The following is a 26,885-nucleotide window of genomic DNA, read 5'->3' on the forward strand; positions in this document are numbered from 1 at the left end:
ATTTGTTGTTTTTGGGCATGTTAGTGTCATATTTTGTCGTCAAAACAAAAAATAAATACTTCACAGCTCCACAACAGCTATATAGCTATATTATAGAGAAGTTTGACTGTACTATTGATTTTATTTTATGGGATTAAATGTGAAGCCTAATATATTCATAATATTATTTACCCATCTACATATTTAATTTAGCATTTCTGGGCTTTAGCAAGTTAGAAACCTCCCTGTGGAACTTTTTCGCAATGTAAAGGTTTGCCAAAAAAATGACACCTATTGCATAAAGGACCCAAGTATTTATACTTCCAGAATTTATTTATTTTATTTTATTTTGAATTTTCAGAAGACCTATCGAACCGAATTGACCATAATTATGAAATCTGATAACACTGTGCAACATTTTTAAGGTGATCTTGTGCAAACAATTCGAACTGAGGATTTTTTGAAAGTACAGACCCAAACTACAAGAGGCCCTAGTTGGTTTTTGTTGTGTCAGATCCAGCTCGGATTTTATTTTTATACATTTCGCACCGTATCTCCAAAACCGTTAATTTTTTCTGAATATTTTCTTTTGGAAAAATATTCCCTAGAATGTAATACACAACTCTTCAGAACATGCCATTGTTCTAAAATGCCTTTCAGTACATTTCTCAACGACGATTTAATAAAACTGTCAATAATGTAGTGAAATCCGAAATGCGAGAATAAACTGTTGGTGTGAACTGTGTTTGAAATACGTGTTGTAAAAGATATGATGCAAAATACCGCTGAAACAACATGAAGTAAGCATTTTAGAGTTTCAGAATGTTCTAAAGAATTGTTGAGAACTTTATTTGGAAGATTTTTGCAGAAGGTTACTTGGTTCAACTCCCAATAGTTTAGCCGATACAGACCAGAATTTCAGCAATTATGTAAAATTTTCTATATTTTATAGATTGATGTGATTTCTTCAAAAGATAAGTTCTACTAGTTTAGGGCTACAATATTGCTGAAGACAGCAAGGCCAAATTCCTATTCGTTTCTGAGATAAAGGCCTGATAAATGCAAAAAAGTGTAGATTTAGCCCGGTTTAGATGAGGCCATAAAATCCTAACTGGATCTGACAGGACAAAACCCAACTAGGGTTTTTGTAGTCTAAATATGTACTTTCAAAAAATCCATATTAGAAGTTGTTTACATTTTCAGTGTTGCATAGTGTAATACAAATCCACATTTTGGCATAGCCCTAATTAACTGATATCTCCAGATTTAAGACAAAAGATTTCAATTATTCATAACAAATTTTTATGGAACACGTCACTATTTTGAAGTCATAACATAAAAAATTATTTTTATGTATATGATAGTTGGAATTATCGGGACTTTACTATATTAAAAATGTAGTCTGGAAAAAAACTATCATTTCGTTTTCGTTTAGAAATCGTATCTATAGTTTTCAAAAATCGCAAGCGATCTCGATATTTTAGTTCCACAACAAACATTAATGACAGAAGCCACAATTACTATTGTATTGTATATCATTACTTCTAATAATCTCTGCGATTTCGCGTGGGAGAATTTGTTTATGGGCGTGGTCAATTTAAAAGAAGAATTAGCTAATCGGTGTTACCGTTTTCCGATTTTAGATAAATCGAAAAAAGTGGGCATTTCCGTAAAAACCTAAGTTGGATTAGGGCGAACATTTTAAAACTAGTAAGGAAAGGATCAAATTCGGGCGGGGCCAATTATATGAAACCTTACATCACCACGATTTCAATATATTTTGGAGAAAGTTTTTCTAGAGCAAATTCCGCTCCACATTTCAAACTTCATCAAAGTAGGGCATATATATCGAGGTTGATGCACCAAATACCTCAAATCGGGTTATTATATATATAGGAGCTATATCCAAATCATAACCGATTTCAATATAACTTGGCAAACTTTTTTCTAGTGCAAACTCCGTCATACATTTCAAATTTCATAAAAATTGGGCATACATAGAGAAGTTGGTGCACCAAATATCTCAAATGGGGCGAAAATATATATGGTAGCTATATCCACAAAAATATTTTCCCCAATTTCCAGCGGAATCGGATAATAAATGCAACATGTATTTTGATTACTAAAATAAATGGATAGATGGACGGACATGCATAAATTGACTCAGAAAGTTTAGGGATATACAGGAACTATCTAGCTTCCTTTTGCATGTTACATACAAATGCACAAAGACATAGTACCCCTTCCACAGTGTTGTGTAGGGTATAAAATCGGTCCAGTCGTTCTCAATTGATGCCAATACCAACGAACGACATTTTATTTTTATTTATATAGATTTATGCTATTAGATTTTCCCTGACCTATTCCGAAAAAAAAATATTTTTAGGAATAAAAATAACTTTCACTTCTTTAAATGTAATTTCAATACAACGAAACTTTTGTAACAGTTAATCAGTCAACTTAAGCAACTTCAAACATATTAAAAAAAGAACGAAAAAATAATCTGACCAGATGATCAAAAACAAATACTGCTGATTTTAATAACAATAATATGAAGTAATGATTTTGAGAGAATGACGTTATTATATAGAAAATGTTATTATATTAGTACATATTCAATTAAGTAATATTTTACATGCCAAGTCCAAATTAATACTACCATCACCGAAAAAGTCTCCCTAATACCACCACCAAATAGAAGGAAAAAAGAATATTTGTCCAAAAGGACAGGCGTTCTGTATACTTGTTTTTTTTATATTTATTATTCGTTTATTTAAAATATTTTTGTTTCTTTTTAGCATTTCTTTTCATTTCACCACTGGAGAGATCTAAATATAAATTATGAATAAATTAAATACAAATATTTTACAATTTATACAAATAATGATTAGCTGTCCTGGTTAGAGGGTCAATAGTTTTACATTGAAAATTACGCACATAACCGTTTGGTAATAATAATAATAATGAAGTTTATGTTATTGCAAGAAGGGGCGTAAGTAAGTAAGTAGATAGTAAAAGGGAAATCATGAAAACAAAGTAACAAAATGTGAAAACAATACAAAAATTAACATAAAAAGTGATGTGATGATGATTTGTTATGGGAATGAATACATTGATGTGTGCATAAAGATTAAAACAAAATATTGTCTAATAAAATGGTCGGATTTATTACGGGAGACTATACGGCGAGTGTTAACGGCATGACGTTTATGGATCGAACTCTTTAAAAATCACATTTTGTAATGCAATCGATGAATAAATCTCCTGGCAATTTTGTTTAGTTTGTCACCTTTAAACATATGTATGTATAAGACGTGTATTCACATAAGGAGCTATTAATTATTTGTTATTATTGTTGTTTTCGTTATAAAAAAGATAGACAAGATTACATGTTGGGGGTTTTTGTTTTATTTTCATTTCATTTACGAATGTGGGATGTTTTTTGTTATGTAGTTCATATAAATATGTTTTTGTTCTTTTGTTTGTCTTAAATTAATCTCTAAAATACATTCGACTTTGTCTGTTTGCAAATACAAAACTGCATCGTTTGTTATTGATCTGTTGAATTAGTTAATCTGTTTATGGTTATGTAAATTTATTAATTTATTTGTATATATTTGAGTGATGACTGACTATATATGTATGTATGTGTATGGATGTAGCTGTATGTATAAAACAAACCATTAAATGTAGGGTTATTTTGGTTATAGGAATATAAATGTGTATTTATGATGATTGATTGAAGGACCACACAATCGACGAATCTGTATTAAATCTTGACTAATTGTTGCCATTAGGGGATGGATGATATTTTGTGTAAATATTGTTTGGGAAAGGATTTCTTATTTTTTTTCTACACAGATTCACATAAACAGATAAAAGAAGCAGATACTGTTTCATTAAGTAAAAATTGATCATCTGTTGCCAATTTTTGAACTGATTGATACTCAATTTCTTAGTAACACAACTATTTTCAGTACAATCAACATGAAATCATATCCTTATTCATGTCCAGTATATATGAGTATATATACATAAATACTTATACGACTTGAAAAAATTGTCCAAAGCAATGATAAATAAAAATGTTCAAATGATTTAATGCGAAGAGTTTTTTTTTATCGAATCATCTTTTAATTAAGATTTTGTCTAATCTTAGGTAAAAGCTCATCAAAATATGATACAGGGATATGAGGTTATAAAAATGTCAAAACCCTAATGCACATTTTTGTTTTCAATTGACGAACCAAAAATTGGCACAAAATTAACTAATGGAAATCAGGACAGGAAATTAAAAAAATACATATGTATGTAAATAATTTTCCAAATATTACATCATTTTCTTAATGCAATGCAATTAGAAAATGTGAAAACAACGAGGAGTGCAAGAAAGAAGGTGATACAATTATACCAACTGATGTCTTTATTTGCTGTCAAAACATATCTTTAATCAAAAATATCAATTAGTTCACTTCTATTAAGAATTTGTGTTTACAACATCTTTATTTATGCTTGGCGAAAAATATTTTACCGTTTTCTTCTACATTTTGGGGACATTTCGCGCAAAAAATGTTGACAGCAAATGAAGACTACGGCTTGAATTCACCTTTTGGATCACCTCGTTAAATTCGCCTTGATCGAGACAAACAAGACACTTTATTTTCATTATTACTTGTACGTATATTGTACATTGTACTTTGTATAGTCAATTTTAACTGTGTGGCATGTTCTTCGTCTTCTGTCTACTGCAAAAATTACCCACAATTTGTAGATTTCATTATTGTCTTGTGTATAAAAGTTCAAATATTTTAGTAGAATTCGAAAACCTTGACAATTTTGGTTCAAACTAACGTTACTTTGGAACTATTCTCCTTATACTTAAATCGCGGTGAAACTCCTGCAATTCGTAAATATGTCTAGAAATTAATTAAATTCTACAGTATTAACAGGATGTTGTTACGTAAATGTTTAGGGCTCTAACCATTTTTAACTGCAATAGTAAAAATTTATAAAACTCCAGTTTAAGGAAATATGGTTTCTTTATCATTTATCAATATATTTCGCAGAGGATTCATGATGATATCTTGGCTTGGCATTATTCCAATGTCAATGCTGTAAATCGAAACGTTTAACGTTACTACCGTATCACAATCATTTGTTTACAATGCTTTAACTGAAATATAATAAATCATTGGTAGTAGCGTAATATCGAAGCCTGATAGTTAAATATAAGATTACAAAGACTTGCTATTAAAGGAACTTTATATGAGTTTTGATTGTTGCTATGCACTCACTCACTGCAGAAGAAAAACTAAAATCTAGCACAATTTTAAAAAATATTCCCATTTGGAGGTAACATTCAATACGACTTGTTTCGTTTTTTATTTTCTTTTTTTGCTTTAAAATACAAACGATAATTTGGCTATAAAAACGATTTGAAAAATAATCACATTAAAATGTTGTTGTTAATTATACCAATTTCCAATTTACTTTGTTCATTTCCTACCTAAAGAAACAGTACGATTTTCTCAATATTTTTAATAATATCTACTTATGATAATCATATATGTATATATGTATAATAATAATAAATATCTATAATAACATCTACATACACATCTTTACAAATACAATAGTAAACGGGCCCAGATTTTTTAGTGGTTTGGAACTTTAGTGGGGAAGAGAGGGGGAGTTAATGTCTTGTGTTGTTTCATTGAGTTGAGAGAAAGACTTTTTTGTTTGTAATTTTGCTGTTGTGAGTTTTTCTTTTTTTTTGTTCAATTAAACACTAATATCAACTACAAAAAGTATTAAGTATCATTTTGTTTTCTGTTTTGTTATTTTTATTTTTTATTATATTTATTTATTTTCAAAGTAGTAGAAAAAGACGGTTGCGTTACAACATTTAACAATTTTTTTCATGTTTCATTCATTCAATTATCGTCTTTCATATGCCAAGAAAGACTATTATGTACTGGTGGTTATCTACTAGTATTTTGTAATAGATCCATAATTTTGTTGTGGTGTGTGATTTTTATTGGTAGGATTATTTTCTATTTAATTTCAGTATCATTTTGTAGTATTTGTTTCTGGTTGAAAATTGAATGTGGGTACTAACGTCCAAACTTCTAATAATCATAATAATAATAGTAGTTATAAATGTCTCTTTTCCTTTTTTGTTTCTTAGGGTAAAAACTAACAACACATACAAATACATTTAATAATAATTATTAGTATATAATATAGGCGCGTACAGTACAGTCACAGACAGAGAAGTTATCATTTTTTTCTTTCATAATAATAATAATAATACAGTTCACACTTTTTGTTACACAATTTTAGTATTGTTCGGTTTCGAATTTCTAACTGAGAAATAAATTAAAACATTTTTATGTATGTAGTATCTACTAATTTTAATCTCGAAACAGTTTCTCCATTAGATTGGGTCATCATTGTATCTATGGGTAATGTATATTTGTAGATGGCATCGATTTAACAGCACTTGAGCTCAGACGAGAGATCACTCGTCCGTAAACAAATCTGACACAACTGCCTGTTCGTTGTCGTCTTACTGTTGGAGGCTGTGGGTGTCGAAGTTTTAATGCTATTCGAAGAAGTATTTAACTGCATCGCGGGTAAAACAAGATTATCATTGGCGCCCAAAGATTCAATGCCGTCTTTAATACCATTGCATTTTGGATGAGATGCGGCAGAGCCACTTCGTGAATGATTGTATTTGGATTTAGAGGTAGCTGAACGACCCATTTTGTATTTGTTACCCGAATTTATTGCCTTTTGAAGCCGTGGGGGTGGCGAAGGCGGTTGTCGCTGCTGCTGTTGTTGTTGTTTTATCACATCTATTGTACAGTTTGCTACTGAACTGATTGTATCTTTTGTTGTTGCTGTTGCCCTTAGCATTCTTTCATTTGCTAAAATACAAATTTTAATTCATACAAGTTACACACAAATCAGCACATTATGCAACGTCAAGAAGTAACAACTGAAAAATTAAATCTCAGGATAACATTGGATCTAGTGGTATTTAGGAAATAAGGATCGCGCCATTGATGAAATTGTCTTTATTTCAAGTCAAGTATTTTAAAATGTAGATTGACGAAACTTTAGATGTAAAACATAAATTATATTTAAAGACAAACAAAAGTGCATACTGAATGGAAAAGCTGTAATGTATGTATGGAAATTGTCCAGAAGTTTAAATAATGAAAAATTCCAGAAAATTAATGAACTGTAATGTAAATTTGGCTGTCTTCAGCTTTTACATTACTAAGTAAATAAATAAATACTAGTGTGTTCCGGGTTCTTCTTGTGAAAATAAAAACATAAGACTTTTTTTAAGAAAAACATGAAGATTTTATTAAAACGAAACAGAAGCGGTTCTTGTTGATTTTGCTGTAATGGTCTCACAGATAACTTCATCAACTATTTACACAATCAATAAAATATTACATTACTACATACAGCAAATGATGATGAAAATCGCAGAAAGAACTCTGGTTCTGGTGTATTCTTTATATAAATCAATATGGTTTGTATTAACAGTTTTACAAAGTTATTAACAAAACATAGAATAAAAAAAACAATTAGGTGCTATTAGAAAAAAAATAATAAAAACAGTCGTACAGTATTTAAAATCAATATATTCACAATCCAACGATACAATTAATCAAATTAGCAGAAATAAAAATTAATTTATAATAAAAAATGTTATATAGTTATTATTATTATTATTGACGATATACAAAATCATATCGTCTAAAGATCATCTTTTGGGTTGATTACAAAAAAATTTGATTTATATTTACATTTTCTATATGATAAAAATGTGGTAGATTTTTTAATTCAACAGAAATTTGCGGCAATCGCCATAAATTGGAAACTATAAGCTTTGCAACGCCCTGAAAATAACCTCAATCCAGCGTCTGTGCTGCAATGCATGTAATGAAGAAAATTTTCAAATTTAACACGGGAATGTTTTTAACTGATTCAAAAATATTTCCCTTTCGAAGGAATCTCAGTTATATGTTTCAACACAGCAGCGCTAAGCTATAGATATATCAATATAAGTCGCTATTGACTTACTAATGCACTGTTATTTCATTTATACGGCAGGACTCTACTTTTAAACAAATTTATTTTGGGGCATATATAACGCGGTTTATTCTCTGGTTCGCTGTCGAAAAACAGCATATGTATGGATGAAGGTGGAAACTATGCATTTAAACTTAATGAATTTGAGTTGGCCTTCAGACTTCCTGCTTCTTCATCCCCCTTCTGACTCATAAATAATTTACACAGAGTACTGTTTTCGATTCATTTTGCTAAAATTGAGAGGCTTACATAACTTTATATAATTAATATACTTTACGAACAACTCATGAACATTTTAAAATTTCCCTTTTTAAACAATCATTAAAAAGAAAATACCTGATTATTACTATCTTCCGAATGTACATTGGGCGGGCAAAAACGTTCCAAAATATGAAGATTACTCAAATGTGTTATCTATAGAATTAAAAAATTATTTAAAATAATAATATAAAATATTTTTGAAGAAAAACTAAGTTTTTTGTTTTGTATAGTTTATGGGCTTTTATGTTTTGATGTTGTTTTAATGTGTTAACATTTTTAAGTAATAAAACATCATTGGAAAAAAGAAAAAAAACAATATTTTTTGTAGTACTAAGAGTAATTAAAGTATAAAATAATAATTTTTAATTAATAATTTTAATTGATAATCCTTACAATCGTCGTAGTATACGTAAGTAATTTAATTACTTTATATTGAGAACATTACAGAATTTTCATATGTTATTTTTTGTTTTTTAAATATATGTTTATCATCTAACCTAAATAAGGGAAGGGCGAGGGAGAGTGGGATTGTTTGATTTGATATTAGCGGGGTGTGGGGGAAGGGAACGGGACTGGGAGTGCTCGAGTGTAATATTAAAACTTACATATAAAAAAGAACTAAACAAAAATAGTAATAAATAAAGAACAAAACGAGAAATTATATTTAATATACGCATCTACCATGTATATACGTTGTTGCATGTTTGTTGTTTGTATGTTTAGAAGACGAATTATTGTTGTATTAGATATTATTACTGCGTTGTTGATGTACTGTGTTTTATCTTTGTTTTAACAGATTATTTGTAAGTTTAAAAAAATAGGTTCATTTATATCTCCTAACATTTAGCATTTCGACGTTTGTAGATTTTCTTTTTTGCGAACATTGATGATTTTGATGGAAGAAGAAGAACAACAATTGACTATTTTCATGGATTTTCATTTAAGAGCTCACAAATGGTAACATTAGAAAATAATGCTGCATTCGTTTGCGAACATTGTGGTTTACACGCGAACATTTCAAAGAATGCAATATAAATTTGATAATGTCGAATGGATTTTCGAAAATTTGGAAAAATACACTGTCATACTGTTTCGGACCATATATCGACAAAATAATGTTCCATTAAATATGTATAAATTCGAATTCATGATAAATTGAATGTTTACAATTGCAAAATAATTTGTGAGAGAATAGATATTCGACAATATTTTGTTTGAGAACGATTGGCTGTCGATAACTAGTAATAGTCGTTGGTATTCGTAAATTGATCGTCCTCACTCAGACAATATCCAGCCGTTTCTTTCTACCATGCTCGACCACAGTAACATGTACTCGGGCTTTTTGTACTCAAACCCACCCGTTGGATGGGAACGCGAAATCGTATGTGGACAATTTTTACCACAGCCACCACGGTCACTCATTTGCATTTCAATTAATCACATGTATTGTCATTTGACTCGGGCTTCGTATCGTAGGCCTCCTCCCCCACATTGGAAGGAGACATGGAAGTATTAGTGGTAGTTGGGGTATTGCTATTTTTCACTCCAACGGCCTGTTTTGTGGTATTTATTGCAGCCAAGGCTGCATGTCTTTCTAACACCAGAGCAAAGGGATTACAATTACAGCTACTGCTACTACTGTTTGTAGTACAACATTCGCTTGTACAAAAGCCACTGCTACTGCTGTTGCTACATATGGAAGCACAAGTAGTTGCAGTGGTTTTTGTCTCAAACAAATCATCTATGGCGGCGGATGTCTCCTTGGTCGACAAAATTTCTCCTTCACTAGAAGTGTTCAAAATGGTCGACATATTTTGATCATGGTCGCAACATATGTCTGAATCTGTATCGTCGCACATTTCTCTGGTTCGAGATGTTTTCGGTGTAGAACCAGATGCAACAGCAGGCAATTCCTCAGAAGGGCATTCTTTGACAATTACCAAGTTGAGAGAATACTTTGTTTGGGCCTTTGTTGGTGATTCCTTACACTGGTTGTCACAATTAGAATCGTCTGGCGCAGTGTTTGGGTCATTTACTGGAAATACGAATGGTGTATTTTTGGTTTCATGTTGGACACCCTCAATGGATAATGGTGGTGAACAACTAGCGGTATTGTATATACTTGCCGGTGATGCATCAACATCATCAGAATCCTGCCTCACTATTTGGCGTTGCTGCTCGTCATTAGCCCCTGCGTTTATGTTGAAACCAATGGCATTTGTTCTAGCAGGTTTTGCAGCAACAATGACTACATTATTGCGACGAGTATTATGAGAACTGAGACCAGGTAAAGTTTCCCGTCGCTCTCGGAAGTATTGCTGATGAAAACTACCTGCGCTCCTGGCAAAACTACTGCCAAAACTTCCCCCATGACCACCACTGCCACTAATACTGCCGACAATGTCCGCCATAGATCGGGGACTTTTGCACGGCGAATTGCTAAAACTTAATTGATTGTCGCAAATATGTGAATAATAGTCTTCGCAAAGATCTCCAGTGGCTATGCTTGCATTTGATGTTGAACCTGAGACACTGCCGGGACCCCGGTCATTTAGCTGTTCGCATGACGAAGAACCATCAGTATTAGTCCCAGTTAGAGGTGGCGGTGGAGGCGTAACGGAAGGTGGAGTTGCAGTAGACAATTTGTGCGTCCGACTAGCCATACTACAGATACTGTTGCGCCGTATTGAGGTGGTCTGTTGGACAAAGTTCTCACAGAAATCTACAGGATCACTGCGGAAATAACTTTGAAACCATTGAAATTTTTGTGACAATTTGAGTTTGTTTTTTTTAAGCTTAATTTTCAATTTTTGTTTCGACGTAGTAGCTACGCCACCAATATTCCCCACCACAGATTCTGCTGCCGCTGAAGCTGATTCGAAGTGTGCAGTATCACCACTAGAACGCGGAAAGTCATCATTTGTTGCAGTGTAGCCTGTGGCGCTGGACACATTTTTTGTCAACTTGTATGAAGATTTACGCTTAAAAATAGGTTTATGCGTCGACTGATGCGAATTATTAGTATTTTTGGGAAGCATCAAGAGATGCATGAATTTGGGTCGAGTGCTTGGTGTTTGCGCTGGCGTGGTTAATGCCAGAGCTTTCTCATCAGCCGGATAACTACATTCAACCAACGTAGCCGTGCGTGATTTTTCACTGTCCCTAACATTCGGCTCAAAAGTTAATCCTAATGCCCCTTGTTTATGTTGCTCTTGTTCTTGTGTGGCCACAATGTTCGAGTTCGATATCTTAAATTTAGGTTTGTTTTCATCGACGTTTTCAATAACATCATCATCATCATCATCACCACCAGCAACTCTATTTGTACAACTACTACTGCTAGTTTTACATTTGTTGTGAGGGCATTTAGAAGAGGACTTGGAGGAAAGAGATGATTGGGATGCTGAGGTACAGGTGGAACTTGAGGTGGACGTAGAGATTGAGGAAGACGTGGAGGAGGATGGCTGAATGCCAAAGTTAATATTTTGCTTATTTCGTGAGGAATCATTGGGGGGTAAGTTGGTATTTGTATTGTTATTTGGAAGTAATTGTATTGGAGCAGGAGAAGATGTTACAGTAGAAGTAGAAAGTAATAAAGTAATGTGATCAAGCTGTTTAGCACTGGACTCACCGGATTCCCAGTCCTCTTCGTTATCTCCGATTGCAGAAGACGATTGGCTGCTGACACTACTGGTTTTACTACTGTTATGTGTACTGTGGTTGTAATTAGTGCTACTACTTATACCACTGGCATTAAGTGCAGCGGATGTTTGACACAATACTTCCGTGCCAGTTCTATGGATATCCAGTATCCCACCTCCGTCGGCATTACTACCGGCAATGGCAACAGCATTTTGTCTTTGTACAAGCCTCTGATTTGGCGTTGACGTAGCTGTCATTGACGGTATATTCGTTTGCTGCAGGTGGTGCATGTTATTCTTCTGTACACTGCACTGATTTCTTGTCAGTTGACGATCGTGTTCCACTACAAAGCCCGGTGGTGTTGCTTTTGTTGTTAACGGTGGTGGTGGCGGTGATGAGTACAATACACTGTTGTCATCGTGCATAGTCATATATGGATGAGAATGATGAACATTACTGACATTTTGCACACCACTTCTTTGCTGTGTACTCCGCTTCGAATTAGATTCATAGCCATTGCTGTTGTCGGTGGTGGCACCTAAGCTGCTGCTCACCGACGTGGAGGAGGATGATTTCTGATCACATATAAAGTTCATTTCACTACCACTACTGTTATTCTGTGGCAATGTGTAATTATTTATTTGTGTTGAGGGCAAGCGGGAATTTGCCGGCCCACTTTGCATTGTTTGGCGATGATTCGGGAGTGTTTGGTTTCCGGGAACTTTTTCACTTTCCCGCACAGCATTAGTTCCATCAACGTAAAAAACAAGTACCACCTAAAAAATAAAATTTAAACTTATTAGGAAAGCAATTAACTCTTAAAACCTAATTCTGTTTAATGATTTTTATATAGGAAGAGTTTCAAATTCGTAGCAATAACAGGATCATGTCCAAAAACATTTACCATATTACAGGTATATCCAATTTAGGGTATTCTGAACGATTTAGACACATTTTCAGCAGAATTGTTTTGGAATTTTATATGGAGGTGCTATTCTTCTAAACTTACTACCTGCCCCCTTTACTTGTTGAAGGACATATTTGTTTTTATCGATAACGATAACGAATACTTCTCTATAACGAATACTTCTCTATAACGAAGTGTTTTTATTGCACAAGTCAGAATTCTCAAACAAAATAACCTCTCTTTAACGAATTTTGGTCAAACGTTACACAATAAACGTGAAATAAAACATATTCATCACGCTCTTTTTATTAAAGTGCTCATTAAAAAGAGAAGCAAAACTTAGAATGAATATTGCTTCAAAATAATTTAAATGTTTAAAGGCTAGCGTGCCTAGTTACTTGGAAATTAGACATTATTATTTACCATTTTAAATAAAGAGCTGAAATGTCCTAAATTATAATACTGGTATGCATTTGTTTTCAATTTTAAACTGAGATTATTAGTTATTTTAAGTATAAATTTTAAGTTAGTCTATACAAAAAAGATGAGGAAATGGATGGAAAGAGAAACAACTGACCATTGTTTTAAAAAGGCTGGTTTTCTGAACTATAGAAACTTCTGATATTGATGAAAATAATATTTCTATTACAAAGTAGGGTCTCAACATTCCTCTCTTAAATAAAAATTTTAAGTCCTTTCATATAAACACGTTTATGTGCTTTATTACACATGTATGTATGCAGGTCAAATTAACCATTTTGCCTTGGTTTCTCTATAACGAATTTTCTCTATAACGTAGTAATTCTTCGCTCCCCAAGTGCTACCTTATAGAGAAGTTCGACTGTATTTCCTACACTAGTACTTTTAGAGTTGTATTCTGGGTACGGTACTTACAAATGTTATGTAAGTCTTTCAATATACTTATTGTTATTTGTTAATCTTACCTTAAAATCTTCCGAGAAACATTTATGCTCTTTATCCTTGTGCGCATCATCGATTTCCCATTTGGTTAGTGTGTAAATATATTTCTCGTCATTGCCCTCGCCTTCAATAACTGTAATTGTACAATATATGTGTTAATTACAATGCGTCTCAATAAAAAAATAATATTTTTAACTTGCCCGCAGTATCTGCTACGAAGAACGTATTAAACCAGAAATGAAATATTTTTTTGGTGTTTTTCGTTAATTCGACTTTTATATCACCGGAAACTGCCAGTTTTACATCTAATACACTCTGTTTACGAAAATCAATGACAAAATTTTGCAATGGCTAAAAAGTAAAAGGTTTATTATGTGGACGAAATTTATGCATTTTATATATAATCACTAGACATCGGATTTTGCATATTTGCATATTTTTTATTAATAAAGATACGAAAATTCTGATTGGACCAAAATTCGTTTTGAATCAAACTGAATGCAATGACAGGCTCATATTTTTTATTTTTTTGCATATTTGCATATTTTGCATATGCACAAAATATGCACAAAATATGCAAAATATGCAAAAAATATGCAAAATATGCAAAAAATATGCAAAATATGCAAAAAAATATGCAAAATATGCAACTAATTTTTTTGACGAAAATCGTCAAATTAAAGTTGGAAAGTCATAAAAAAGTGTTCTAAATTAAGTTTATTGTCGTTAAACGTCGATTTCTTAGCAGATTATTATGTTATTAATTATTATTCCGCCACAGCAATAAATCTGGACTAAAACACTTAGAAAATTTCCTATAACCCAGCCTTCTTATTACAACATAAGTTGCTTTCTAATACAAATTTGTTCAAAAACTCAATCAGAAATGTCAAAATGAACGTATCCAAATATGTTGATAGTTTCTGCTCGGCCAAATTATCTGACAGAATAACAAATGAGCTAGAAATTAAGACTAAGACAATATTGAATATTACATAAAATCTTTCATATTTTACTAAAAACATATAACATATAAAAACATATACAGGGCAATCATGAAAATTTTCCCTCCGAATTTTCCGCACGGAAAATAATTTTAGAAAGTGAAACTATTCTATTCTAGTCAAATCGACAAAAATATTCCCTTTTTGGGTATAAATATGGAAAAAAAATTGTGAATTTTGGGAAAGGAAACAAATTATGTAATATAATTGTTCCACAAACATCCCAGGCGGGACAGGGGAGACTTCTCTCATATCAATGAGTGCACCCCGATTCATATTAGCTCAATGATATGGGACCTACTGTTTATCGCCGAGTCCGAACGGCGTGTCTAAGACACCACGTGTAGAGAAGTTGTACAAGGCTGAAATACTCAGAAAATGTCGCCAAAATTACTAAGGGGTATTTTGCCACCGTTGAAAAGTGTTTGATGTTGACTGGCCGGGGAATCGAACCCACGACCTTTAGCGTGCAAGGCGGGTGTGCATACCATTGCACCACGGTGGCACCCACCGGAATTGCACGGAATTTTTATTCATGATTGCACTGATAACTATATTTTAATACCCTAAGGGTATTATGTCTTAGTGAATGAGTTTGCAACATGCAAAAGGAAACAAAATAGATCTTTGCCTTTTAGGTGTATAGTGCCTTAGGCAATTTTAATGACAATATTGCGGCGAATATTTTTCTTAATATATTTATTTATATCCTAGACAGCAAGACTAATGTGCTATAAAAGGTGTTATATCCTTGTACTCGATAATTTTTTCTAAATGTTGCTGAAAAAATTTTACAGCAACTCCTCCATTAAACAACTATCCAAATTCGAAACATTTGTAATAATTAGTTCAAATTATCGAGTACACGGTCAGGTATAAGTTAATTAATTGTATAATTTCTTTTCGACTGTGTTATCAAAATTGTTTTCCTGTAGCAGGAATGACAGAACTATATTTTTTAGCTTTCCAAATGCTTTTCTAGCAGAAATATGTGAGTAGTTTTGCCATGTTAAAGATAATTCCAAGGGTTTGACTTATTTTACCACCACCACGCTATTGTGTGGTTTTTCTGAGTGATGTCATTTTGCACTAATCATTTGGTGTTCTTCACATCAATTTTAACTACATCCCACTTTAAATAAAACTTGTTGCTTTTAAAATTTGAAAACAACAAAACCCGAGATTAAGCTGAAATTATTTTACAACAATAAAATAATACACATCTCAACACAACTGCCAAAAGTGAATCTAAAAATAATGCATTACTTTTCGCCGAGGAGTGAACATTTCCCAATTTTGCATTAAGCGGTTGTATGCTTACAATATACATATAAAATTATGTATTTTTAGTGCATTAAACTAAAACCATGTCATCAATATTAAAGCGGCAGTTAGAGCGTTTTTCCAAAGAAGCTTTTTGACCACAAATATAGGACTAAACACTATAAAATATATTCAAATCAAATATGTGGATATTCAAAAAGTATACTTGTAATTATAGTTATATTCCAGAACCTGGAATCGTAAATGGTACTTTAGTACCTTTTTCCATATTGCGACCCCTTTTTCCAAAAACTAGAAAAAAATGCGCTTTTATCTAAACAAAAATAGCGATGACTAACTCCAGCTCCTTTGTTTTTCTGCTAGACAATTTTAGCCGATTAGAAACTATCATCATATTTGGACATGTTGATTTTGACATTTCTGATTGAGTTTTTGAAATTTTTCCATTATCTATCTAAATTTGTATAGGAAGCAAATTATGTTGTAATAGGAATGCTGGGTTATTTGACATTTTGTCACCTTGTGAAAACGGATTTAAGTCTTGTTAGTCTAGATTTATTGCTTTGGCGGAATATCTGGAGAGTCTCAATAACATAATAATCTGCAAAAAACTATGTTAAACGTCAAAAAATTTAATTTAGAATGCTTTTTTGATGATTTTCCAAATTTAATTGACGATTTTTGTCAAAAAAACACTTGCATATTTAGCATATTTTTTGCATATTTTGCATATTTTTTGCATATATTTTGCATATTTTTTGCATATATTTTGCATATTTTTTGCATATTTTTGATATGACCCCAAATATCGAAAAATTGACCCTCAAAACGCCTAGATCCAAAATTTGAGTCCAATCGGATAAGAAATAAAAAACATGCTAAAATCCGATGTCTAATAATCACTTACCTTAACTTTGTCTTCTAACACAGAAATTGAGCAATGTACGGAACCCTGACTGTGTGCATTGGCCCCCAAAAAGCGAATTTCGCAGAACTATTGGGAATATAACGCAACTTGTAATTTTGTTTTGCAACAAGTATACTGAATATTTACCTGCAGTGAGCGGCGGCTATACGATAAACCCATACGTATCAATTTGGAGAAATACTGCACATATCGTCGCTGCGATGGTATCGTAACTCCTTTACGATCCTTTGTTCGTTTTTCATCGTAACAGGACAACGCATCGTCTGCTGTAAGCTGCTGACCACTATATAGCAAATAACAACATATCATAGTACCTAAAAATGAAATGAACTAACCGATAACTAACTATACAATTTCATAGGTGCTTATCGACAAACCTGTACGACCTTTTCCGGCTTTACAATGTACAGCAGCCACATTTTGAGGATCTGCCTTAAGCCAAGAATCCACATCTTCACAAAATTTTTGTATTAGTTCTATTGTAGGTGGGTTATGGTCCTCAAATGGATATACTGAAACACGCTGAGAGTAAAATAGACAATAGTATTAACTATCATGTGCTGCAATATCAGTAATCCGATTTTAAGTCTAACAAAGGCCAAAGTGCTGGTAGTTAACCATTTAAAGTTTATTGCAATCCAATTAGTTTACTAAAAACACTTACGCCATGAAATTTGCTTATATCATAGCTGCGTTCCAGACATAGATTGTAGATTTTGTAATGATCCCGATGATTTTCCTCAAGAAACTTTTGGACATCTTCCAATCGATTTCTATACATACTTTCGTATTTTTCGGCAGGATATCCCATAGCAATGATATTATCACAAACATCTGTTTTAAGAAAACGAAAAATTCCCAAATTAAAAAGGAATGTTAAAAAAAGAATGAGAAATACTTACAGGCCAAATCCAAATTGAAACCTTTCTCCTTGTAGCGAATTCGCTGTTTGCTGACCACATTTCTCAATACGTTTGTCATGACGGAAAGAGTATTGGCCATCTTCTGCTTAAATGTATATATATCGATGCCGGTATTGGAACCGGCCTCGCAAGTGGAGCGTTCTTTGACGCTTCTAAAGTATAGTCTTCTGGCGTTTTTATGACCCGTTTTATGACTGATCCTTCCAAATCTAATAATACATGTTTATAAAGAAAACTAGAAGATAATGTTTTGTATAAAAAAACTGTGTATGATATTCAATTCAAGTTATTATTCAATCTATTAATTATCTTAATGTTACTCGTACTCCTAACGGAGTTGGTATTATTGTTGTTGTTGCAACACTATATGAGTTGTGCACTGGGGTAAGTGCTGCTAATGTCGGCGTGTCCCAGTAGTCGGCACTTTTTGAATTTGATCTCAAATAACTAAAAATTAAGAAAACAAAGTACGAAAATAATCTTAGAAATGCTTAAACAATATTGTCAGCTAACTTTAGCTCTGTTCCTTTACGTGCAAGAATCTTCAAGTTTTACCACTTTTTACTCGAAAAGCGTTCCTTTACTTTGGGAGCAGTTTACAACTTTTACTACTTCTGCCGGTTTTACTATTTTCAAAAGTAAAGGAACAGACCATTTGTGTAAAATTCCATTGAGCTAGGTACAATTATTATATATATTATGAGCTTTTATCAGTGAGGATTTTTCAACAATTGAAAATGCAAGTTTCTTAAGGAAAAATTGTAGAGATGTTAACCTTATAAGCTCTGTTATTATATTAACCCTTTCAGTCCATTTGTCGAATATATTCGACATTTAGCAATTACATGGGTAGAAATTATTTTTGACACTGAAAGGGTTCAAACGAAGAAATGTTCAAAAAAAATTCTGTTGTATAGGTAGAGAATAACTAAAAGAACACTTCAAAAAATTAAATTCTTAAAAAACTGTAATTGTGCAATTTTTGCTAATGCCGACTTTTGGGACAACAAATTGTAAAGTTTTCCTGAAGTCGGCATAGGGTTAAAAACATTGATTTTTATACATTAGTTTTAGGTAAAAATTATTAAAATTTTTAAACAAATACGTTAAAAAATAGTTTCAATAAGATGTGAGTTTTAAGCGATTTTAAGCTAAATTAGCCATGATTTGAAGTACATACGTTGCGGAGTTACCAACAACTGGGTAATAGTTGCTGACTATTGGCACGAACTAATTTATTTTAACAATATTTTTAAATTTACTTACTTACTTACTTACTTAGCTGGCCCATTACAGAACATTTGTTCTATAGGCCGAACTAAGAAGAGATCTCCATTCCTCTCTATTTGTTGCTTTGCTCTCTGGAATACCGCGCCTTTTCATCTCAACATCCACTTGTTTGCGCCATCTATTCCTTGGCCTGCCAATTCTGCGTGCACCGCCATGTGGCATGTATTCATACGCCTTTTTAGCGGGTTCATCATCGCTCATTCTTATGATATGGCCTAGCCAACGCAATCGCTGCATCTCGATACGTTTAACAATATTCATGTCGTTGTATAGCAGATACAGCTCGTGGTTCATGCGACGTCGATATTCACCGTCAACGCAGATTGGTCCGTAGATCTTTCGAAGAATTTTTCTCTCAAACACACCAAGCACTGCCATGTCTGCTTGCGCAAGTACCCAGGCTTCGGAGCCATACATCAGCACGGGTAGTATCAGTGTTTTGTAGAGCGTTATTTTTGTTTGACGAGATGTGGCTTTGTTTTTAAACTGCTTACTTAATCCAAAGTAGCATCTGTTGGCCAATACAATTCTTCTTTTTATTTCACAACTGATGTCGTTTGTTGTGTTGACGGAGGTGCCGAGGTAGACGAAGTCTTTTACTACCTCAATATTATAGGAACCAACTTCCACAGTCGGTCCGAGCTCAATGGACGCATTGCGCGTCGACACCATCAACTTGGTCTTCTCACCGTTTACCGCCAGACCCACTTTAGCAGATTCTCCTTCGACCTTTATAAAGGTATCAGTTACTTCTTTTACTGATCGACCCATGATGTCTATATCATCAGCATAAGCAAGTAACATGTGACTATTGGTGTAGATTGTGACACTTCTTTTGACGTTTGCCTCTCGTATAACCTTTTCTAGCAGGATGTTGAAGAGGTCACACGAAAGGCTGTCTCCTTGTCTGAAACCTCTTTTGGTACCAAACTCTTCGGAGAGGTTCTTTCCTATTTTAACTGAAGACCTCGTGTCAGTTAAAGTCATTTTACAAAGCCGGATGAGCTTTGCGGGAATACCAAATTCAGACATGGCTTGGAATACCTTTGAGCGCAGCGGACTGTCGAAGGCTGCTTTATAATCGACAAAAAGGTGGTAGGTGTCGATCTGCATCTCTTGGGTCTTCTCCAGGATTTGCCGCAGGGTAAATATCTGGTCAATGGTGGACTTGCCAGGTCTAAAGCCGCATTGGTATGGTCCAATAATCTCGTTGACCATTGGCTTTAGTCGTTCGCACAATATCCCTGACACGATCTTGTAGGCAATAGGGAGTAGACTTATGCCCCTATAGTTAGAGCATACAGTCTTATCTCCCTTCTTGTGGACGGGGCACAGGATACTCAGGTTCCAATCGTCGGGTACTCGTTCTTCCTGCCAGATGGTGCTAACTAGCTGATGAATACACCTTATCAGCGTGTCGCCTCCGGTTTTGAACAGCTCGGCTGGTAAGCCATCGGCCCCTGCTGCCTTATTATTCTTCAGCCGATTTATTGCTGTCTTTACCTCATCTTGGCTGGGCAGTATACATTCAATACCATCTTCTGGGATTGGGACTGTGGTATCTTCGTCTTCTTCGCTGCTATTGGATACCAACAGATTTGAAAAATGTTCTTTCCATATCCTGAGTATACTATCTGTATCAGTTACCAAATTACCTTGCTGGTCTCTACAGGAGGATGTGCCTGTACCAAAGCCATCAGTTTGATGCTTGACTCTTTGGTAGAATTTTCGGACTTCATTCTGGCTCCTGTACATCTCGATTTTCTCACACTCCCGCTTTTCCATCTCTCTCTTTTTCCTGCGGAAAAGACGTTTCTCCTCTCTCCTTTTCTCCCTGTATCTCTCTCGTGCGCTACGCGTTGCTACGGATTGTAAAGTAGCCTTATATGCCGCATTTTTCTCTTCGGTGGCAGCACGACACTCCTCATCATACCATGGATTCCTTGGTGGAGGTCTCTGGTATCCAAGTATGGATATTGCGGCTGTTTGCATGGAGTGGGCAATGCTTTGCCATTGCGCTGATATGTTATCGGGATGAGGAGGGCTTTGATTAAGCAATTGGGCTAGTTGAGTGGAATATGCTGTGGCTATCTGTTGTGATTGCAGCTTACCGATGTCTAACTTTCGTGTTGTGTCTGCTCGTACTTTGTTTGCTACGTTTAAGCGGGTGCGTACCTTTGCTGCAACAAGGTAGTGGTCCGAATCAATGTTTGCGCCTCGGAACGATCGTACATCCAACACGCTCGATGAATGTCTTCCATCTATCACAACATGATCAATTTGGTTTCTTGTTTTCTGATCTGGAGACAGCCAGGTGCCCTTATGAATATCGAGATGATTAAATCTGGTACTGCTAACTACCATGTTTTTTGCAGCTGCAAAGTCTATCAGTCTCATACCATTGTCAGATGTTTCACTGTGGAGACTGAATTTCCCGACTGTTGGGCCAAAGATATTCTCCTTTCCAATTTTGGCATTAAAATCGCCTAGAATGATTTTAATGTCATGGGCAGGGCAACGGTCATATGTTTCTTCTAAGCACTCGTAAAATATATCTTTGGTCTGTTCGTCCTTTTCTTCAGTGGGAGCATGAGCGCAAATAAAGCTGATGTTGAAGAATTTAGCTTTTATTCGAATTGCAGCAAGTCTTTCATTCACTGGAGTGAAGCTGGATACAAGATGTTTTAGTCTCCGACTAACTACGAATCCACAACCAAACTCATGCTTTACGTCATGGCAGCTATAATACAGTGCGTCACCTTTAGGTGTTGTTGTGACGCCTTTCCCAATCCATCGTATTTCCTGTATGGCAGTAATATCGGCCTTGTACTTTTCAAGTACGTCTGCCAATGCGAAGACTGCACCTTCTCTATAAAGAGTGCGAACATTCCAGGTGCAGATTCGCAGATCATGGTCCTTAAAACGTTTGCGGGGTTCGTCAACTTTAGAGGGGTTTGTTTTTCTTTTCTTTCGTTTTTTCATAGTAGGCTGTTTTTTCTAGGGGAGGGTTACTAACCCGACGCCCAAACCCAAGTTTTTAACGTTCTTATGGGTGAACGCGCGGCACATGTTAGCTCACTACCTTTAACGGGTGTTAAAGGCAGTTCCCCAGGTGACACCACGGGGAGGTCAGTGTCCACTTGGGATGAAAGAGGGACCAAGATAAATCCTGGGCTTTGCCATGTTAAAACCGGTCAGAACCGTTCCTTGGTATCTTCCATCCCCTACGTCAATTTAAATTTACTTACTTTTTTAAGCAAAATACACAGAAATGTATATAATAAAATAAAAATGTATGTACAATGGGGGCCACCGTGGTGCAATGGTTAGCACGTCCGCCTTGCACTCAGAAGGTCTGCGGTTCGAATCCCAGGCCAAGCAACATCAAATTTTCAACGGTGGCAAAATTCCCCCTCAGTAATGCTTGGCGACATTTCCTGAGTATTTAAGCCATGAAAAACTTCTCTACAAGTGGTGTCGTAAGACACGCCGTTCGGACTCGGCAATAAAAAGTAGGTCCCATATCATTGAGCCAATATGAATCGGCGTGCACTCATTGATATGAGAGAAGTCTCCCTTGTCCCATCTGGGATGTTTGTGGAACAATTATTATTATTATGTACAATGGTGAAAAAACAGTATTTCACTAATATTTTATTTTTTACATATTGAACAGAAATAATTAAAAAAGTTGTTTATATAACACTGTGCAACACTGAAAATGCAAACAACTTCTAGTGGGCATTTTCTGAAAGTTCATATTGAGGCTACACAACTCCTAGTTGGATTTTGTGTTTTTAGATCGGGTTTGCATATTATGGCCTTATCTATACTGGGCTAAAACGGCCCTTTTTTACATTTCCATTTTATCAGAAACTAATAAGAATTTTGCTTTGCAGTCTTCAACAATATTGTAGTCCTAAAGAAGTGGAACTTAAGTGTCAAGTAGGCGAAATAGGAAAAACCCAACTAGCGCATCAAAATTGATAAAATATAGGAAAGTTTACATAATTTCTGGAATTATGGTCAGTAACAGCCAAACTATTAAGAGTTGAACCAAGTAACCTTTCGCAAAAAATTCCAAAAAATGTGCTCATACCTCATTGAAAACCTTTTGTACTGTTGTTCTCAACTACTTGTCATCGATATTTTCAAACCTTTAATATCTAAACTTTTTTACAATAAAATTATTATATGTACTTGTTTATTTTAGTTTCAGTAGTAGGTGTTTCCTTTAATTATACACATACTTTAATCATCTTATAACATTGAGTTGTAGTTTACAGCCCTTATGTCGTAAGGCTTCACATAATTGTTAAATAAATAAAACAAATAATAAATAAAACTCGGTTATGTGATCATAACAGTATTAATTTTTTGTAATTATGTTTTCAGAGCTTTCTAAGCTAATACCTCGGAAATATTCCGCATTCCGACACCTACCTGTGGAAAAAAAATTAAAATTTTCTGTGTTTATCTTATGCAAAAAAAAAATCCCGATATATGTATAGCTTATAATACTATATCAAAAAACATTTCATTTTTAAAATTTGTGATTGGCTGCTGTTCCTTTACTTTTAAAAGTAGTAAAACAACTCTCTCATATAAATTGTATGTTTTTTGAAGTTAGGGAATACTTTTTGTGTAAAAACTGGAAGGCTCAGGCACGTAAAGAAACAGAGCTAATGCTAGTGGTGGTTGGGATAGTCGGTCTTTGCTGAATATATCAACAGCTACGAACAATAAAATCTTTATTATACAGTGGAGGTATTTGGCTGACAGATTTAAAATACGCCTTCGTGATCAATAATCTCTTTAAATATTTTATGATTGTGGGTTTTCATTAGCTTTACAATAATATCCTTGGTAATTTTGTCCGATATCAAACTATCGAAGTGAAAGCATTGATATTCAGAGAACTTTAATGACCAATATTTAGAAAAGTATTAATGTCCCCAAAATTTGTATAGCTATATTAATAATATAATAATAACAGGAACTCAATCTGGCAGCGGTTGTGCCAAAGGAATTATAGGTAACTTTATCCGCTCCTAATTAAAAAGGAAAACTATGAGAAATGGGAAAACTATGAGAATTTCGTTTTACCAATTAAACAAGATAAAGCTTACATTGTTTATGACAGTTAATTATAAAACCTATACTTTCCTGTTAGAACAAGGTTGATGAAAATGCTACGGTAATGGACAATCAATAATCAGGATATCTAAACTAAGATCAGGGTGATTAAGGAGCAATCACCGCTTGCAAATTCCAAGAAATGAAACGCTGTCTTATTTTGAAGTATAAAAAGCGTATAATATGTAGTAACAATTTCAAGTCGATCAGTACAAAATTTACTGCGGTATGTATGAGCTTTGGAAGGAAAGAATAAGAACTTTAAATGCGTGTTTCTCGGAATATCATTTTTGAATTTATGTATACTCTAGCTCGTATTAGAATGATCCTATCTCCATCTATTTTTGAGGGACAGCCATTAAATTTAACTATTTAATATTTTTCAACAAACAATTTCAGAAAATATATTACAAATCTTGGTAATTTTCTGCAAAAAATCTCGACTAAGCTGTTAAAATTTTAATTTAATTTTAATTTCTACTTGTGCTTTTAGGTTTTTATTCTAAATTAACTGGTACTATACCTCGGGAAGTATGGACATCCTAGCCATACCCCCATTATTATACGTTTTCTTTTGTTATTGTTTGGATTTTTCGAACAGATTTATAAACTTCGGGTTATCTTAAAGGTAAGAGGACCATTAAAATAAAATGAGAACCTCTCCTCAGCCTTAATTTTTAATATGAAATTTATGTCATCAAAGCCTTCAATATTTCTTTATTTTCCATTTTATAATCCGTCCAATAGCAAAGGGATTAATAAAATAATGGCCTGCCTATAGTATATTTCTGATAAAAAAAAATCAAAACGATGCTTCCTTGCACTCAACATAAGCCTTACCCCCAGTTTTTGTAAAAATTTTTATTCTTCTCACACGAATTGTCAAATTTTGTAGATCGATTTACTCGCTTTAGCGCAAATGTAGAGCGCTGATTTTTAAATGAGGAATCCTTAATGATATATGGAACGGGTATACGAAAAATTAGATGTGTATGTCATCTGGGGGCTGAGCTATGAATGCCTAAATTATTACGAATATAGACGAACGAACAAAAATAAGTTACAAAAACTGGGGGTTAAACTTAATATATAATAATAAATGTTGTACTTGTTAGGATAATTTTGAAGATGGATACTATTTGCAGTTCGAATCAAAAATTTGACAATCAACAAATTTTGCCGTTTGTAGACATTGATGATATGTAGACATTAAGGCATTTCTTAATAAAGCACAAATATCAAGTTGCTGTGGATTGGAGGATCTTCTTTCATTGCACTCTTTTTCCATTTTTTTACTGCTGACCGCTTGCATTTACTTTTGTCAATTATATTCTCCTTCCCCACGTCCCTGCTTCAGTTTATATTTCATCTGAGTTCTATACTCACATTCGGACTACACTTACACGAACCAAACCATACCATCAAACACACATTCAACCAAACAACCATCCAATAATCAACTCGCTACTATAGAACAGAAAAAACTATGAGAATTTTTCATGTACCCCAACTCAAGCAGTAGCAACAACAACAATTTACCTGTTCGCCACTCAGTCAATCCTTTCCGTTTTGGATTTTGGCCACTTGGATGATTCCAGGTTTTGTCTATTTCAAACAGACGAACATTTTCTCGTCTTTTGAAGGTACGTACATATTCGTATGAAACCGGACAACTTCGGAACTTGGGCTTGCTTAACATGCGTTCCTTCTTCTCTTTCGTTTTATTTCTTTTTTTGTGAAAAGAGCATCCGATTTCTTTGGGCTTCAATGCTTGCAGCATTTGCAACAGTTACACTAATAATATTTACATGGGACTTGACGAACTTTTCAATATTTGCAAATGTTTTCTTTCCTCTCAATTTTTTTATAAAAAAGAAGACAATCAAATGAAAAAAATGAAATATAATTTTTTTCTTTCAACAAAAATGTCAATAGAGATGGCACAATTAACGAATCTCGGCACAGAGACGAAGAGAACAAAACGAAAATTATCGGATATCGGAAGGAGCATAGAAAACGAAACACAAAACACGATAAGTATCGCAGCTTTGCTGAGTGATGGAATTAAATTGTTCATTTGCAAATTACCACGTTTCACTTTTGTTTTTTCTTTCACAGCTGTGGAATTGTAATTACTATTTTGATGAGCAGAAAATTCTAAGAAATTATTTGCAATTATGTGGCACGGATTTTACTATTTTACGAAAAGTCGTCCATCTTTGCTCGCTTTGTTTTTCCGACTAAGAAAATTATCGTCAATCGATTGATTATTTAAGTAGGGGAGATCACACGCAATGCAATAAAAAATTCGAATGGCGACACGTCAAACTGTTGGTCTGTTCCAGTACTGCAAGAATCTACTAATTTTTACTATTTTTTCGATAACATAAAGGAAAGTAAAAAGTAGTAGCTTCTAGCAGGTTTTGGAACAGAGCATCTATCTCTTACTTACCAAATCATATGGTTTTTTGTTTTGATTTTGCATGGCGAATTCCTAGTTT

General features: G+C 33.9%; 1 protein-coding gene across 14 annotated transcripts; it reads right to left on the reverse strand.

Annotated features, from left to right (window-relative positions):
• Positions 1-9,214: 9,214 nt before the first annotated feature.
• On the reverse strand, positions 9,215-26,680 carry Pten (phosphatase and tensin-like protein). 14 transcript variants are annotated; one of them, XM_073968359.1, is made up of 10 exons: positions 25,924-26,631; positions 25,788-25,851; positions 17,938-18,167; positions 17,700-17,869; positions 17,413-17,557; positions 17,162-17,349; positions 17,015-17,101; positions 14,020-14,170; positions 13,843-13,952; positions 9,215-12,767 (listed from the first exon to the last, which is right to left on the reverse strand). In XM_073968359.1, exons 2-10 carry the CDS (start codon positions 25,799-25,801, stop codon positions 9,783-9,785), a joined length of 4,080 nt encoding a protein of 1,359 aa, XP_073824460.1. In that variant the 5' UTR covers positions 25,802-25,851; positions 25,924-26,631; the 3' UTR covers positions 9,215-9,782. The 14 variants fall into 14 exon arrangements, with proteins under 14 accessions (XP_073824460.1, XP_073824470.1, XP_073824462.1 ...); XM_073968369.1 differs by having other exon boundaries at positions 25,771-25,851; XM_073968361.1 differs by having other exon boundaries at positions 25,788-25,848; positions 25,924-26,414.
• Between the last annotated feature and the right edge of the window lie 205 nt (positions 26,681-26,885).

The sequence above is a fragment of the Musca autumnalis genome, unplaced genomic scaffold, assembly GCF_047663935.1.
Source record: "Musca autumnalis isolate F117 unplaced genomic scaffold, ASM4766393v1 scaffold_2, whole genome shotgun sequence".
Taxonomy (NCBI): domain Eukaryota; kingdom Metazoa; phylum Arthropoda; class Insecta; order Diptera; family Muscidae; genus Musca; species Musca autumnalis.

Excerpts from the sequence above, each read along its gene's own strand:
- Pten (XM_073968359.1), bottom strand. Across the intron at positions 17,350-17,412 it reads AGCCGGAAAAGGTCGTACAG|GTACTATGATATGTTGTTAT; the intron begins GTTTGTCGATAA and ends TTTCATTTTTAG. Across the intron at positions 17,102-17,161 it reads ATAGCCGCCGCTCACTGCAG|TTCTGCGAAATTCGCTTTTT; the intron begins GTAAATATTCAG and ends TATTCCCAATAG.